At 55.8% G+C, this 16,761-nt stretch overlaps 1 protein-coding gene across 1 annotated transcript in view; it reads right to left on the reverse strand.

Annotated features, from left to right (window-relative positions):
• Positions 1 to 5,678: 5,678 nt before the first annotated feature.
• The window catches only part of SPMIP6 (sperm microtubule inner protein 6), a 28,823-nt gene continuing 17,740 nt past the window's right edge, over positions 5,679 to 16,761 (reverse strand). The window contains exons 2-7 of the mRNA XM_074994427.1: positions 14,855 to 15,002; positions 12,991 to 13,103; positions 12,184 to 12,259; positions 11,018 to 11,231; positions 7,484 to 7,573; positions 5,679 to 5,784 (exon numbers count right to left, since the gene is read on the reverse strand). Of these exons, the coding sequence (XP_074850528.1) occupies positions 5,679 to 5,784; positions 7,484 to 7,573; positions 11,018 to 11,231; positions 12,184 to 12,259; positions 12,991 to 13,103; positions 14,855 to 15,002 (747 nt within the window). The remainder of the gene's footprint in view (positions 5,785 to 7,483; positions 7,574 to 11,017; positions 11,232 to 12,183; positions 12,260 to 12,990; positions 13,104 to 14,854; positions 15,003 to 16,761) is intronic.

Genomic DNA, 16,761 nt, shown 5'->3' on the forward strand with positions numbered 1-16,761 from the left:
CAGCAGGCCTTGGAGCTGGAGTCCAGCCCGGAGGCCAGCCCCGCATCCCGGGGCCCACCCGAGGAGCACCCACTCGGGACAGTGGAGGAGGGGTCCAGCAGCGAGGAGGGGGGGCTCCTCATCGACCTCCCCTCCTGGAGCACCAGCTGGGAGTCCGCCCACCGGGCTTCCCCCAACCGCGGCAATGGACAGTCAGGTACGTACCTCACAGAGCACACACCCATGGGCCACAGCACGGGGGCACCAGACACGACCGGGAGCCTCACACAGCCCCAGCGGACCCCAACCCACAAATGCCCAGCCACAGCACGGTCCCAGGACAGCGGCACGACCATCAGCGCCCGTCAGCACCCGCACCCATGGACAGCACTCAGCCTTAACCCTGGGGGCGGAGGGACAATGCCATGGCGACAGCCAACAGGGACACCAAACCCACCGATGGGGACAGAGACCCAGCACCCAAGAGAGCTGGGGGGGAACGGCCATGGGCCAGGGCACTGTACTAACAGCCTTCCCCTCCCCCTCTCCCTCTCTCCAGCTGCAGCATCCGACGCCCCAGGCAGCCAGGCACCGTCCGTCGTCCCCGACAGCCCGCCGGGGATCAGCCACCGCCAGCGACCGGAGACACCCCCAAGGGCAGCGGGACGGTTCCATCACCGCCGGACTCTGGGGATGACCCCTGTGGACCCACAGCTCCTGGCAGCTCTCCGGCGGCAGACGGAGGTGGTGGAGGAGAGACACCGCTTTGAGCGGGAGGAGTCCACCCAGCAGTGGGCAGCATGGGAGGACTTTATGGGGGGGTCTTTCGGGACATAGCCAGGTCAATCCGGGAGGCCGTCGCCTGGCTCCTGCCCCCCCACTGTCCCCCGGGCCGCCCTCCCCGCTGTTCCACCCGAGGCCCCCCTGCCGCACCGCCTGCCGCCCCACCCGCCTTACCACCTGCTGCCCTGCCTGCCACCCCCCCGCCTTGCCACCTGCTGCCCCACCTGCCACCCCCACCCACCTTGCCACCTGCTGCCCTGCCTGCCGCCCCATCCGCCTTGCCACCTGCAAGCTCCACAGAGCCCACTGGGGCTGAAGACTGGCCAGTGGAGGCATCCCAGCCATACTTGCTGGTCCTCCCTGCCCCCAGCTGGCCATGCCAGGGACCGCGGACATGGGGGGCGGTTGCAAGCCGTACCCTGCGGGGGTCGCACCCCTCTACCCCCAACCCGGACTGATGGGCCAACGGCCGAGCCGTCCGCCGGGCCCCCATGTATATAGTTGTCCCCCATGTATATAGTTGTCCCGCTTTTTGTATACTCATTGAGGTTTCTGTTTTGAACAAAACAAGTTTTGAGGTTTCAGAAAAAAAAAGGTTTTATTTTCCAAAAAGCTGGAGGCGTGTGCTTGTTAGGGGGGTGGAGTGCGGGTGTTGGGGGCAGTGTGTGGGCAGTGGGGGCTGTGTGTGGGGGGGTCTTCTGGGGAGCCAGGGAAGTGCTCAGGGGTCTCCCTGATCGAAGTGGGCCCGTAGGGCCTCACGGACCCGTACCCCCTCATGGTGGGCCTGGCGGCTGGGTGCCGTGGCTGGCTGGGGGAAGCCCGTGCGAGCGTCGACCGCCCACCCCTGGACGAAAGCCTCCCCCTTGCTCTCAATGATGTTGTGGAGCGTGCAGCACCCGCCCATAGCCTGGGGGGATGTTTTGGAGGCTGATGTCCAGTTGGGCAAGGAGGCACCATCAGCAGCCCTTCAGACGGCCGAAAGTCCTCTCCGCCATCTGGCGGGCGTGGTTCAGGTGGGCGTTGAACCGCTTCTGGCTGGCGTTGTGGTGTACGGGCACATGAGCCAGGGCTGGAGGGGGTAGGCTGCGTCCGCCACGAGGCAGAGGGTCACAGTGGTGTCCTCCAGAGGCATCCCCCTCTGGGGGATGTAGGGCCCTGCCTCCAGCCGGCGGCACAGGCCTGAGTTCCTAAAAACATGAGCATCGTGTGTGCAGTCAGGCCAGACCATGTACACGTCCTGGAAGCAGCTCTGACTGTCCACCATGGCCTGCAGGACCACAGAGTGGTAGCCCCTGCGGTTTATGTATCTTCCTCCGCTGTGGTCTGGGGCGCGGATGGGGATGTGGGTCCCATCCAGGGCCCCGAAGCAGTTCGGGAACCCCATGGAGGCAAATCCGGTGACAGCTGCGTCCAGGTCCCCAAGTTGGATGACACTCTGGAGCAACACAGCGTTAAGCTCACGGACCACCTGTGGGGAGGAAACACAGGTGCCCATGAGGCTGTGCAGGGTGCCCCGGGGCCCTTCCCCCAGGCCCTCCTCCTGAGCACCAACCCGGGTACCCCACCCACCCAACCCCTCCCTCCCCAGTGCCTGTCCCTCCCTGGCCCCACACCCGGCCCTCCCTCCCCAGCTCATACCCGGCCCCTCCCTCCCAACCCCACACCCGGCCCCCAGTGGCTGCGTGCCCGGGCCTCCTTACCTCCATGACGACAGCCCCGACCGTGGCCTTTCCCACTCCAAACTGGTGTCCCATGGAGCGATAGCTGTCTGGAGTGGCCAGCTTCCAGACAGCTATTGCAAATCCTCCTCTCGATGGGGAGGGAGCGCCGCATCCGGGTGTCGTGGTGCCTCAGTGCTGGGGTGAGCCACTGGCAGAGCTTGAGAAAGGTCTGCCGGCGTATGCAGAAGTTCCGGAGCCACATATCGTCGTCCCACTCCCGCATGACGAGCTGCTCCCACCACTCCGAGCTGGTGGGGTAGCTCCAGAGGCGGGGGAGCAGCCGGTGAGAGAGGAAGAGGGGAGCCCGGTGGTCAGGGGCGTCCGCGTCTGCCTCCGGGGAAGGCTCCTCTGGCAGGAACCACTGGGCAGCCTCCCAGGCAGCACCTAGCAGGGCACTTGCCCTCTGAATGACTACCCGGAGGGCCTCCTCTTCCTCCTGCTGCTGCTGCTGGGTGTCCATATCTGCTGTGACTTGGTCTGCAAGAGAGTGGCTACTGCTCTGCAGATCTCGTGCTGTGCAGGCTGGGTGTGTCTGGGAGGGGCCCTTTAAAGGAGCAGCTTGCTGTTGCCCCGGAAGGGCTAGTCCAGCCTGTGACCTGGTCCGCGGGCTTTCCTGGCCCCTTATTTCGAAGGAGGGTGCTTGTGTGTGCGGACACTGTGCATTTCCTTCCAGGGCAGCTCCTTTCGAAGTTCCCCGTCGCTACTTCGACGCTGAACGTTGACAGCACCAGCCCTGGAGGACGTGTAGACAATACGCGTCGAAGTAGCCTATTTCGATGTTCTTACTTCGAAACAGGCTACTTCGACTTAGTGTGCTAGTGTAGACGTAGCCTACAAGTCTAACTCTGAGTGGGCATCGAGTAAATGTCTTTTACACGTAGGAAGGGGCATCCATCCTTATCTGTTGCATGGGTGTGAGTTATGAAGGAGCAGAACATAGGCAGGGAGAAGGGGGCAGAGTTAAGGTTGTTTTAGCAAAGATGATTCAGGCAACCCCGTGGCCTTCTTCAGAGCCACTTCACTGGGGGCATCCCAGTTGCAACATCCCAAGAGCACCTTCTCCTGATCTGCACCAGCCCAGGTCCGCTGGAGGTATGCGGGGAATGGGAATGCATCCATGTTTCTGTGAGGGCGGTGCTAGGGGTTTAGGGACGTGACGAATAGGAATGGCCAGTGTGGTCAGCAATCTGTGATGTGCCCCAGACAGGCCTGCGATAAAGGGGGAAAATGCCTGATTCTCCCAGGGACACCACGTTATCATTAAGCAGCTCACAGTCCATGGCATGGCAAGGGTCCTCATGAGAGTTCAGCCTGGTCAGAAGGTGAGGTTTCACATGGGCCACCTGGAATAATCATCACAGCTCTTAGAGTGTTTTGAGATATCCTGAGGCATTTCTGCTACCTGGACCTTACATATAGGGAAACCGAGGCATGGAGCAGAGATGTGACAGGCACCCAGCAGAACAGAGGCAAAGCTGGGGGGCTACACCCTGTGCACCAGACTCATTAGCTACTTATGCTAATCTTGGCCAGTAACTTCTGTGTAAGTTTGGGGACTGAGAAACAGGACAAAAACAAGCCTTTTACAGGCAACAGACTTGTTCCTTTCTAATCTGTGACCAAATGGAGGGAGCTGGTTAATTTCAGCAAACAGCCCAGAATCTTTGGCGGACCCCAGTGATGGAAACACAGGTCTGGGCCCATGTTTATCCTCTGTGCAGTTCCATTGCCTGCAGTGGAGTTATACCAGGGTTGCCTTTGGCTCATTATATTTAATTTGCATTATCTGTGACCAAGATCCATCTGTTACAGGAGCTGGCCACCTGCTGAAATCTGGCCAGTCCACTCCAGACAACCTTAGAATTCCAGCACAAGCTTTTCTTTTCTTCCTACCTGATTTGGAGTAAACAAAGGGAGCCTAGATCAAGTGTAGACTGGCTTTCCTAGTCTGGGGGTCAGGGTGAAGGCAGAAGGAAATGATATAAGCAAGGAGACTCATTTTTAAAGTTAGGCACAAATCAGATATTGTAAGTCTTTTTGGGATTATTGCGAACTGGATACTCATCACATGACTATTCAAGCAGTAAAAAGTAAAATGCAGTCATGAACTGGCAAGACTTACAACTGTCTCCCACCACCTTCTGAATGAAATCAGCACAGCTTAGTTGTGTGTCAATGCCCTATATTGCAAACATGAAGATTCTTACTCAGCTCAAGCAGTGTGGGACCTGTACTCTCATAGCAGGTGGGCCTGAGTTCGAACCTTGTTACCCTGAAATTCCAAGTGGTTACAGAGGTGTGGCACAGGGATGGCTGTGAAGTTCTCCCTAGGTGCCTGCCAGGTTGTTACAACATGTATGCAGGGCTGCAATTGCAGCAGGATGAGGATATTTTAGTGAGATAACTGCAGTTAGAGAATCCATAGGCAAAGACATCTGCAAGCTGTGACCTGGGGTGGGCAAGCAGCTATGGTTTACTTTCCCACAACCCCTGGGACACCAGCAAGCCCATCTGTGGGGCACAGAGCAGTTTGTGTTTGAGGGTGTGGCCTTCTAGCGAACTAGTGTGTAGCAAAAGCAGACCCCAAAAGGAGTTCACTCTTCTGGAAAGGCTGCAAACTCTGAGGCTTGCAGGAGGAGCTGGAGCCTCCAGGCTGCCTCAGACAAGGGGAAAACACTAATCCCTTTTCCTGCCTTACCATTTTAAGCAGCAAAGTTGTCAGCCATGCAGAGGCCGAGGTCTGGGGAGGGGGAGGTAAGAGCAGCTGCACAGCTCAGTAGGTTTCCTCTGGTGGGTCAGGTGGCGGTGTGAGATGCAGGAAGATCTAGCCACTCTACCATTGCTAATTGCTAACCAGGGCTCTGAGCAGCATATAAACATCTCCCAAACCTGCCAGGGATGGGCCTGATAGACACTGGCGTGGACAAACTCTCTCCCTCCACCTCAGAGCAAAGACAGCTCCAGATGGGGGTGCCCCGGCTTGGCTACCCTGCTCCTTGGGGTGGCTCTGTCTTGCCCAAGGCTGTGATTTTGCCTTAGTGAGCTGCAGTCTGCTGCTGCCATCCTCCTCTTAGCTGCCCTTACTCCTTGTCCAACGCTACTTCTGGAGGCAGGGAGGTTTCCTGGTTGGCACCCCAAGGAATGAACATGCTCAAGTCAGCAAGGCCTGTTTTAATGGCCGCCCAGGCCTGCTCTCTACCAGCTCGGCGTCCTGGGGTAGGACTCCGACACGAACTCGGGATGGATGACGTAGCTATCCTTCTGCGGCCCGCTGGCGTTGTGGAAGTGACTCGTGTCCCACCTGGGCAAGGAGGAAAAAGAAGGACCGTGAGCATCTCGCACACAGGGTGTTCCTTGGTAATCCGCTTTCCCTTGGTGTTTATTGGGAATGGTTGCAAAGGGCAGGGGCCTGACTACCTAAGCCTTGGGGGCAATGGCCCCTCTGTTTTTTCCATGCATGGGTGGAATTCATTTTGTTATGTGCACTGAGGCATGTGTGGATGTACACCACCAACAGAAGCACATGTAGCTCACTGCGGGTGGCCGTGGGCCCTCTGCTAATCCGCTGGTCAGCACCTGACTCTCTCCTGGGTGGCCGCTCAAGAGCTCAGCTTACAGGGAACACTGCTTGGGGGTCATTCTCTTTCCTGATTAACTACACAGCGAGATTTCCACAGGCCAGACATTCCATCCTATATCAAATGCCAGGTCCTGGGGTTTGGGGAGGGATGTGGCTCAGTCAGTGGGGTCTTTGGGTCTGTTAGGAGAGAGACACAGAGCTAAAGGACACTTTGGACCCAGTGGGAGAGACATGACATGTTCTGGGGTTATGGGAAAGCCCCAGAAAATACATCTATGCATAGCCACACTGGTGCATACCTTTTGTCTTTAGTGGGCAAATATGAACACCGGGAATCTGACCTAAAACTCTGTTCTACCTTTACCAGTGCTGGAGGACTGTTTTTGATCCTAAACCCAGCCCCGGCCATGTGAATACTGTCACAAATTATTGAGCTATTTGGTATTTTCCCTAAAGCCCCAGCTCCTGGAATCATGTGACTACACAAGAATCTCAGTTTTCTTTTTTTTTTAAACTAGGTCTGTTTCTAGCCCTCTCGGTTGCAAAGGGAAGTTTGAAAATGTGACCCAAGTGTGCCCTAGTGACCCTGACATCAGAATGCAAATACAAACATTTATGGTATGTTTTTTTTCTTCCAATTCTCACACTTCTGGGAGCCCAACTGTGATTTTGGGCTGCTTGGGGTTGAGTAGGGCCTAGGCCAGCAAGGCTAAATAGCCCCTGCTCCCAGGAGTCACAGGAGCTATTTCAAAATAAGCTCTATGTGTGCTGACTATGTGTTTCAAAATAACTAAGACCTAGTGTGAAATAAATTTTTATGTGTAGCAACCCTATGTCGGAATAGCTATTCCTGACTAGCTTATTTTGAAATAGGGATGCTGTGTAGAGGTAGTCAAAGTGACTTTAAAAAGCATCACCGGCACTTGGACAGTACATAGAGGTCAAGAGGTCAAAAGTCGGCACTCCATCTCGGGAAGGTTGCTGACCCCGATCCAGGAGTTGCCATAATTCATGTAACAATTTGTCACAATTTGCTTGAAACCCTAATGCGGGAAGATCCAGCTGCTGGAAAGCCCAAGCCTGTTCTCCACAGTGTAAAATACAGTTGAGTTTCCGTGTTCATGAGTGCCACGTTTGCGAACTCAATTATTCACAAATGGCCTTGCTTCCCCGGGGCTCTGGGGCCAGAATGCTTGCAGCCGCCGCTTCCCCGGGGCCCCGGGTGGGCAGTGCCGGCAGCTGCTGCTGCTTCCCCGGAGCTCTGGGCAGGGGGTGCCGGTGGCTACCGCTTTCCCGGGGCCCCGAGTGCCCCCCATTTGCGAAAATCAATGTTCGCGAGGGTTCTGAACACAGAACTCTCGCGACTGTTGAGACCCTACTGCCCTTCCCCCACTTCCGAGTTCCTCTTTAAGTGTCTTACTTAAGGTTCATATATGGGAAAGATTGCAGCGGGTCGTGCAAAGGTGCATAGCCCGTCTTCTCTCGGCTGCAGTCGTAGGATGGGATATTCCTGAAAAAGCCACAAGGGGTCTGGTTAGTGACGGCAATAGGCGCCTGGGCTGGCTAAACTCTGCGTGCAGCCCGCCTGTGTGGGAAAGACCCTTCCTTTCTCTGTGCCCGTCGGGCAGGGCACTGACGCCAGCAGTGTTGGAGCTGCCAGGGAGGCTGGTAGGACTCGGGGGGAGCAGTATTACCAAGGAGATGGCTGGCCACAGCACAAACTCTTAGGGGGGGGAATAGCTCTGGTTACAACAGTGGCCTTGTAAACCCTTGAGGGGGACTCCCAAGGGGCTGGACCAGGTTAGATTAAAAAAAATCTGCCAGAGATGGTGCTAGGTCCAGCTGTGGGGGCAGGGGGCTGGATTCAATGACCTCTTGAGTCCCCTTCCAGTTCCAGGGGCTGAGCACTCTTAAGGGTACCCAGACCCTGCCTGCAGGGAAAAGCAGATCCCAGGGTGTCTCGTCCCTGAGTTAAGGCTGCAACAGCTCTTTCCTCCCCACAGACAGGTGACTAGAGACGGAGTTGTTTTCAGCGACTGGAGGATAAAATGCTGCTCCCCAGTGGTAGGCTGCAATCCTGTACACAGGAGCAACAGCAGCACTTTAACAAGCCTGGGTCCTGAGCAATCAGATGGCGAACAGGCCAGTTGGTTTGAGAGCATGCATGCAAGGACGTTGCAGTGGTTGCATGAAACAGGTTCTGAAATCCAGCTAGAGAAATCTGTGTAATTTTGTGTGGATAGACACCCCGGGTGATGGGCACTTGGTAAACAGCGAGACAGAGAGAGCCCAAGCCCTGGAGTGGGTTCCTCTGTGCAGTCTCTGATCCAAAGCAAAATAATAAGCAGAGTGGCTATTGCCACCTCTACCCTTTTGTCACGGAGCATGGGGGTCCCCAGGCCCTGCACCCCCATTTGCAATCAGATGTAACTCTCACTCAGCAGGTATCGGAGGGGTAGCCGTGTTAGTCTGGATCTGTAACAGCAACAAAGGGTCCCGTGGCACCTTATAGACGAACAGAAAAGTTTTGAGCATGAGCTTTCGTGAGCACAGACTCACTTCATCAGATGCTGGTCTTGGAAATCTGCAGGGCCAAGTATAAATAAGCCAGAGCAAGGGTGGGGATAACAAGGTTAGCTCAGTCAGGAAGGTTGAGGCTTTCTACCAGCAGCTGATCAACTTCCTTCCTTGTTATCCCCAGCCTTGCTCTGGCTTATTTATACCTGGCCCTGCAGATTTCCATGACCAGCATCTGATGAAGTGAGTCTGTGCTCACGAAAGCTCATGCTCAAAACTTTTCTGTTAGTCTATAAGGTGCCACAGGACCCTGCGTTGCTCACACTCAGCAGGGACACAGGAGGTTTATCAGGCGACAGGGACATAGCGTAGAACAGACTTGTCAGCACATAAACCGGAAGCCGTCAGTACCATCCATCTTGGGAGAGGGGCCCAGAGGGGGTCTGAGTCAGAACTCTGGCACTTCCCCCTTCCCCTCCAGCCAGCCGTGATTGCCCCACCCCACACCTGCCCAGTTCAAATCCCAGCCACCAGGCCCCTCCTCCAGCCTTTGTTCTGCACCCAGGGCAAAAGGTGCCACCTGGTTGCCTAGGTTACGAAGGCCACGGAGGGCTATTGAGTCCGTGTGAGAAGTCACCACACCCGAAACTCCCACCTCCAACTATGCATTGCTGCCAAGTCTAGGGAAACTGAGGCACACGCCCGGACAGGACAGTAGGAAACACAGGCCACATAACAAAGGGAATAAACTCCCCGCCAGCCCCACTTGGTCACACCTTCCGCCACTACCTTTGTGAGTCAGCCCCCTCCTGACATCACCTATTGCACCACTGCCCTTTGCTGTACCGCGCGGCCCAAGACCTTCGGGTATTGGATCCCTGTGCATGTGCCTATGGCACAGAAAGGAGGATTCCTGGCCTGCATTTGCCAAGATTGCTCCCGTCTCCCATGCTGGAAATCCCACCCTTGGGTCTCTGTGACTCTCACACAGCCTAGTGGCTGCCACCAAGGTCCCTGGCCCCTGTCCATGTCACTGTGGCAGCGTGTGTGTCTTCTATCTATCTATCTATCATCTTCTCCTTCCCTTTTGCAGCAATGCCCATACCTCTGCAGCATACCTGGCTCTCAGCCCTGTGCCAGGGAGCTGCAGTGTTGCTGCTGGCTACTCAGGTGCTGCCACCAACTTTGCTGCCAGCTCTGGGCTGTTCCCCGCCCCCCCACACCGGGGGATTCCACTACAGTGAGCAGGGTGGGTAGCACCAGCAGCAGGGAGGGAAGGGGATGAAGGATGCTATAGCACGCCGGTGACAGCAGAGAGGGGACAAGGTGGTGGTTGGGGATGCTGGGAAGCAGGAGATGTAGAGTGGTCAGGGCTCAGCACTGGGGCGGGGGGAGGCAGCAGGGGATGGAGCAGGGGAGGGCATGCTATGGAGACCCCATAGGAAGACAACCAGCAGGCCAGCCCTGGCCACCCCACGGTGCCCCTTTTGCTCGGTTGTGCTGGTGAACGTGACGCATGACTTCCGCTGGGCTCCCTGACAACAGCTTGCACAGCTGAGAGGAGGGAAGGGGCCACGCACCAGCAGGTAGGAGAGAGCTGGGAAAGAGAGCCTGGGGGGATGGGGTAGAGCAGAGAGGCGAAGGGGAATCACCCCCCCAGGAAAATCCAACAGACTGAGAAAGGGGATGGGGAGAGAGACGGGCGCATGCCTGCAGGAGAGACCAGTGCTGCCAGCGCTCATGATTTTGTCACGTGTCTCATGGTCAGTATTGTTTCCCACCTGCCAGAGCCAGGTGGATGCCTGATGAGTTCAGTCTTGAAAAAAAAAAAGCAAGTTTCTAGCCCTTGTGCCTGTGGAGGAGAAAGGGTTAAAATGTGCCCACCCCACCTCCGCTCCTCAAAGACTCGAAAGCAGAAGGCCAATCAAAATTAGCACCAAAGCTGCTATTTTTACCTCATCACATCCTTTTACAGCCAATCCCAGGGCCGGACGGGGGTGTGTGTGCATGGGGGCGAGGGGATGGTGTGACCGTTGACAAAGGGGTGTAGAAGGGCCCTGCTTTCTCTGCACTGATCCTGCCTGCCCAGCCCTCTCCTGACTGTTTGTCTGCTTCCGGTCAACGTCTGTGGGGTGTCTGGGCGCAGGGTGACAGTGAAGGGCAGGGCCAAGACCGCCTGTGTTTCCCTCTGCTGCCTTTCCTCAGCACCAGGCCTGCTCTTCACCCTGCAGCGCCAAAAACCAGGACCTGATCCTGCACGCCAAACGCCACTTCAGCCCAGAGGAGCTTTGTTTGTGGTGGGCAGGATCGGGGCCCGAGATCTGCCCACCCCCGGTGCAGCAATGGGGAAAGAGGCCTGGATTCTGCTCTGCCTCCCACGGTCGGTAGAGCAGCCAGGCAAGGGGAAGCATTACGTGTGCTGCGTAACCCTCCGAACCTTACAATCTTCTCCACTAGCTGCTTGAGCTGCTTCTCGTTGCTGGGGGCTCCGTCCACGTAGTAATCCATCCCGCGCAGGCAGTAGTGCCGTCCGGTGCAGGGGCTGTAGTAGCCTTGGAACGGCTTCCTCCCCGGGATGGTGTACTGCTGCTGGAGGGAGGGCAGCTGGCTGCGGGATAAGCTGTTCAGCATGTTGACCACCACTTCCCTTTCTGCAACGAGAGGGAACCGAAGGGGTGAGGGAGGGGAAATCTTGTGGCTGTGACATGCTGACAGTGGCCGTCTCAGAGAGCCTGGCCTTCAAGCATGCTGGGTACAGAAGCTGGGGCAACCAGGGAACCCGCAGCAACCAATGAACGCCAGAGCCCGTGCGGGTGCTGGAGGAAGAGAGGCTGTGGCGTCTAGTGGCTAGAGCAAATACAGCCTGTTTGCATGTGTGTGCACGCCACATCTCCCTCTAGTTTGTTTTCCACAGGCAGGACAACAAGCTACTTCTGCTGCCAGCAACTGAATTGCTCCGGGAGCTGTAGCTGCAGAGGGTTGTGCTTTGGTGCAGAAAGGTCCTGCTGATGAATTCAGGTTGATTCAAGAGCAAGACCCTTCTGCACCAAAGCACAACCCTCAATGTGCAAAGGATTGGCCAAAATTTCCCCAGGGGAGTGGCCTTGTAAGAAAGCCCCCCAAGAGCCTCCAGGATGAAGAGCCTCAGCAGTGTCAGAAGATCCCAGGAGCAGGAGTTAGCTGAGCTGACCATGCTCCACTCCCAGTTGCTCCAGGGAGGAGGTACCTACATAGGTACCCTGGTAATCTCAGGGGCTCCTGACCATGAGCTGCCTTGGGGGAAAGGTTGGTGAGCTGGGGAAGGCAGGTAACTGAGTTGGGGGCAATTAATTGGCAAGTCCTGGCAGCACCTTCACAGCCCCAGACTGCAGTGACAGCAGAGCTTATGCTCCAACGGGCTTCCTGGCCTTTTGTATCTGACAGGCCCCAGAAATGCTGCATATAAAACACCTCCCAAGGAAAGGTCTCCCCATGGCTCACAGTGGGATTCATTCTGGTTCCAGTCTGAGAGGCACTGTACAGCACCGTCTGGTTAAGACCATGAGCTCTCCTGGAATCCCTGCTCTCTCGAGGTCAGGTCATAGGAGAACCCAGAACACTTACCATAATTATTGAGCCGTTCGGGTTTTGGGGGGTACTGCATGGGCATCCCACGGAGAATGGTCTCCATCCCGGCTTCCTGCAAGGGAAGATTTCAGAGCCTTCAGTTCTGCCCAGCAAACTTGCAAAGCCCCCTGTGATCTGTGGATCAAGGACAACTCTAGCAATGAAAGCACGAGCTCCCCTCACTCTTCCCTGCCCTTGGCCATCAGATGAAGGCAGGCTCCATTCTTCCTCGATGAGACCATCAGCCTCGGTCCTGCTGAGTGAGCCGGTGGAGTTTCTGACATTGCCGCTTGCCCCCCAGGAATGGGGCCAACACCTATGGGATGCCACAGTCTCCACAGAGCCCAGAGTTACCCTCATCACACCCTTCTGTTTCTGTCCCACGGAACTACGCTGCACACGTGCCATGAGAATGGCCCCGGATCCTAGCTACAGATATTTGCTGTGCCTCAGCCCTGCCTCTGAAAACACAGCTCTCCCTGTCGGTGGGAGGGGAGACCACCCGGTAGGTGGAGCAGCGCTCACTTCTTCAGGAAGATGGTTCGGAGCCAGAGGAAGATGGGACTTTGCTCACCATGCATGATGGGATGACTCCATTTGGGAGGTGGCCTGCTGGAAGGTGCTATGCAAGGGTTAAATTTGCAAACCAAAGTGCAGGGAAGGAGTTAGCCCAATCCTTAAGGGACGGTAGGAGGAGACACAGGGGCTGACATCCCATAGGCAGCTCTTAAAGTATAGCCCCTTCCCCTGCCACACCCTGCCTAGGAAAGAGAAGCAGGTGCCCGCTGGCAGCTCCGGGTTTACCTTTGGAAGCCTGGGGAGGTAGGTGGTATATTTATTCCAGCCCGCGCTGTTGTAGGGGCCCGTCCTCCACGTTGCATACTTGTCTCCACTGACAAAAACTGGATTGTACTTCTCTGAAAGGGAACCGGGCGTGCGTCAGCGCGGGTGAGGGACTAGGGGCATATGCTCAGGACCCAGTTCCTGCTTCCTGCTGGGGTGTTCCCGGCCTTGTCCTGAGGTCACAGAGCACAAAGCACAACTTCGGGTGGTTTAAAACCAGCCTCTCTCCCTTCCCGTCTGCCCTTTGCTCCTCTTCCCATGTCTCGGGCGAAGCTGAACCTCCCAAGCCAGGGGAGGCAGCTCCGTGTGCTCCCTCTTCACCCGGCACCCATGGACGTCAGAGAAGCGCAGTCCCATGCGGAGGCTCCATGCGCCACACCTCGGGGTCCTGGAAGCAGCTGGCGGCTGAGCAAACAGGTCAAACCCGGACTTTGCTGGAAGTGAAAATGGCCACAGCCGCTGGCTGCCCTGGGCCCAGTGCCGGACTGCTCTCCTCACACGGGGCTCTGGGCCTGGGCCCAGCTCAGGTGATGTGTCCCTGGCAGGGAGTGCCCCCACCTTTCCCGTGGGAGACCAGCACACAGCCTGGGACGTCTCCCCTTCTGGAGGTTTTTCCTGCTCTCTGGCCTAAATCCTCCTTCAGGTAAGCTCATCCCATGGTTCCCAATTAGACCCACTGCCCCAGCCCTTCCCTGCTGCTTGACAGATATAACCTTGCGGGCAGCTCTCCTGTCTTTGCTGCCCTTCAGGAGGCAGGAGAGGCCACAGGTCCCCTCAGGCAGTCCTGTTCTCCCTTCCCTCCTAGCAGCCGAGCAAAGGCCAGCAGGGAGCAGAGCTTAGGGGACCTGCCCAGGGCTCTTCAGAGAGAACAGGAGAGCTTAGGTAGCTGGTTTCCCACCATGCCTGCTGGGCTGCTGGCTCCCTGGGCAAGGTCCTCTTCCCTGTCCCCCTCCTGACAGCAGTGCGTGCACCTCCTCCCAGTGGGAGGCTTGCAGTCAGGTCGAGGGGACGGGAAGCACCAGGCAATGGGCGTGCATGGTGAGGAGAGGCAGGCGTCACTAAACAGGGCCTCGGAGGAACTGGTGCCACCCCAGCAGGGCTGGTGGGGTTTTGAGGTTCTCTAGGGCTGAGACTTTCAAAAGTACCCCCACAGGGCTGGATGCTGGGATCCCCTTTGTTCTAATGCGACCTGAGCTTCCAGAGCCCTTGGCCGGCTTGGCGTATCCTGACTCCTGCAGCAGCTGGTATTTGGGCACTGAGGCCAGCAGGGCCAGGATCTGGGTGCATCTTGGTGTGACTTGAGAGTGGTTCATGGCGCGGGTCAGACTGGCCACGCCTGCTCCCTTGCCGAGGTACCCATGTGGCGGCATCAGAGAACCACAAGGGCTTTCTCGCTGCTCCCGCATGGTCAGTGCTGAGCCGAGCGGGTGGGAGGAGGGTTCTGGAGGAGCGGACCTGGGCTGGGAAGGGTTTCTTGCAGGAGAAAAACATGGCTGGAAAGGGTGGGGAACTGTGCTAGCTTCCTGTAACCTGTGGCAGTGTTGCTTGTAAGCTGAGCGGCCATCTGGCAGAGGTTCAGGTGCCTCCCAGCTGCTTAGCAGAGCGCCCACAGCCAGCAGTGTGTGTTTCTATTGGTGGTGCACATCCCCACCTCAAAGAATTTATTCCGCCCATGAAGGGAAAGAATTAGCGGGAACACTGGCCTGCGGTGACCCCAGCTGCCCCTTTTCGACACTCCGAGGTCCCCCCCACTTTAGAGGCCCACAAACTTCAAGTGCAGTTCCTATGGCCTATGGGGCAGGTGATTTAAACAATCCAGCAATACCTTCTGGTCTGGTTACCCAGTACTTTTCCGGCCTATAGGCTGTTGGTTCTATTGTGCTCTTGTAGGAGTATTCCTGCACCGCATGCTTAATCATCTTCTCCAGCTGAGCTTGGTTCACCTGGCTGTCTACTCTGGGCATTGTTAACCCCTAAAGGCAACAGAGAGTTGGGAATGGAATCAGGTAACATGTTGCAGGGATACCAGCTTTCCGGTTGCAAATTCTGGTGTGTTTGGGATAAAGCCAATTAAATGCAAGGCTGCAATGAAGGGGGAAAATCCAGGGGCATCAAGGCGTGTCATGGGTGTCAATGTGCTCATCAACATGGCGACCCAGAATGTTACAACAAATGCTGGGCTGGGACTGAAAGCCTCGTTCTCAGAAAGCCTCTGCACTTGAGTAAAAGGAAAATCGCCTTCAGTGGTGAGCCATATAGGGCCTATGACACGCAGCGAAGCAGTCCTGGTGACAGCCAGTAGAAAGCGGTTGGCTGTGTTGTATACATGTTAAGTAGTTCAGTTTGCAAATATTAATGCTGTTCTTCTTCAAATTATATAATGGCATCACCTAATGCTAATGTGGTTCTTTTAACCGTAAGTCTCTGAGTGCTCTGCAGAGATAAGTCCCCTACGTTTATTTTTGCAGGTGACGCACTGAAGCCAAAAAGAAGAAATCAGTGTACTGCGAGGGTTAAAATTTAGAAATTCCTAGCTTCCAGTCCTCCCCAGCAACCATGGAAACACAGCAATATGCACCTGGGCAAAAAGCAGCCCAACGACCATTCGTTCCTGGCTACCCAAAGATACCGTCCAGGCGCACAGGCAGGCTTGTCCATGTAGAGGTGCATACGAGAAGTGGGCAAGGACCAGTCCTACAAAGAGGACGATTAAAAGCTCGCCAAAACTCAGTTACTGCCCTGGTTTGTTCTGGTATTTTGGGGCTACTTGGATGTGCTGTGAGTTAACACTAATTAGGGTGTGCGCAGGGGCAGGGGAGATAACGTGTTGACATCCTGCAACACATGATGCTGAAGCAAAATATTGATGCTCTTTCACCATCCCTGGAGCTATGTAAGTACATGCGTAAGTCTCTGCTATAAGGCAGGTGGTGTTGCCTATTGGCTCGGGCACCAACGAGAAGAGAGTTCATGTTCCCCCGTACCACTAGCCATGAACAGCCAAATTCATGTCATTTTCCAAACCCCCTCCTGTCTGTCCTGTTAATTTAGCTCTTTGGGGGTAGGGATTGTTTCTTCGTACACTTAGCACAATGGGGACTCTAAGGTTACTTCCGCACCGTGGCCCTATTTCCAAATATTTCAGAATAAGATATTAAATGTCTTATGCCAAAATAACACAACCACACACAAAATGTGTTTTGAAATAGCATTCTGGGTTCATAGCGCTATTCCGAAATAGTGCCCCTGGTGCCCATTATGGCCTATTTCAAAACGGGCATTGTTCCTCAGAGAGTGAGGTTTACCAAGAGCTCAGTGGTTTGAGCCTTGAGCCTTGTAAACCCAGGGCTGTGAGCTCAAGCCTTGAGGAGGCTGTTTAGGATTCTGGGGCAAATAGTTTAAAAAAAAATGGGCTGGGACAGTGCTTGGACTTGCGCAGGAGGCTGGACTCAATGACCTCTCATGATCCCTTCCAGCCCTGGGGGCAAGGTATATTTCCAATCCAAATAACACAGGCATTATTTTGAAATAGCCTGTGTGTCGTTTAGATAATGCCAGGGTTATTTAGAAATAACTGCTGTTAGTGCAAGACAACGTGGCCACGCAGACATGGCCTAAACGTCAGGGAAATCTAAATAGCAATGCAAGCCCTGATCTGAGTATGTGGGGTGATCTCAGAAATAGGAAGGAACACAGCAACCACAAGGATGTCACCCACTGAAAAGGCAAAAT

The sequence above is a fragment of the Carettochelys insculpta genome, chromosome 5, assembly GCF_033958435.1.
Source record: "Carettochelys insculpta isolate YL-2023 chromosome 5, ASM3395843v1, whole genome shotgun sequence".
NCBI classification, from domain to species: Eukaryota; Metazoa; Chordata; order Testudines; family Carettochelyidae; genus Carettochelys; species Carettochelys insculpta.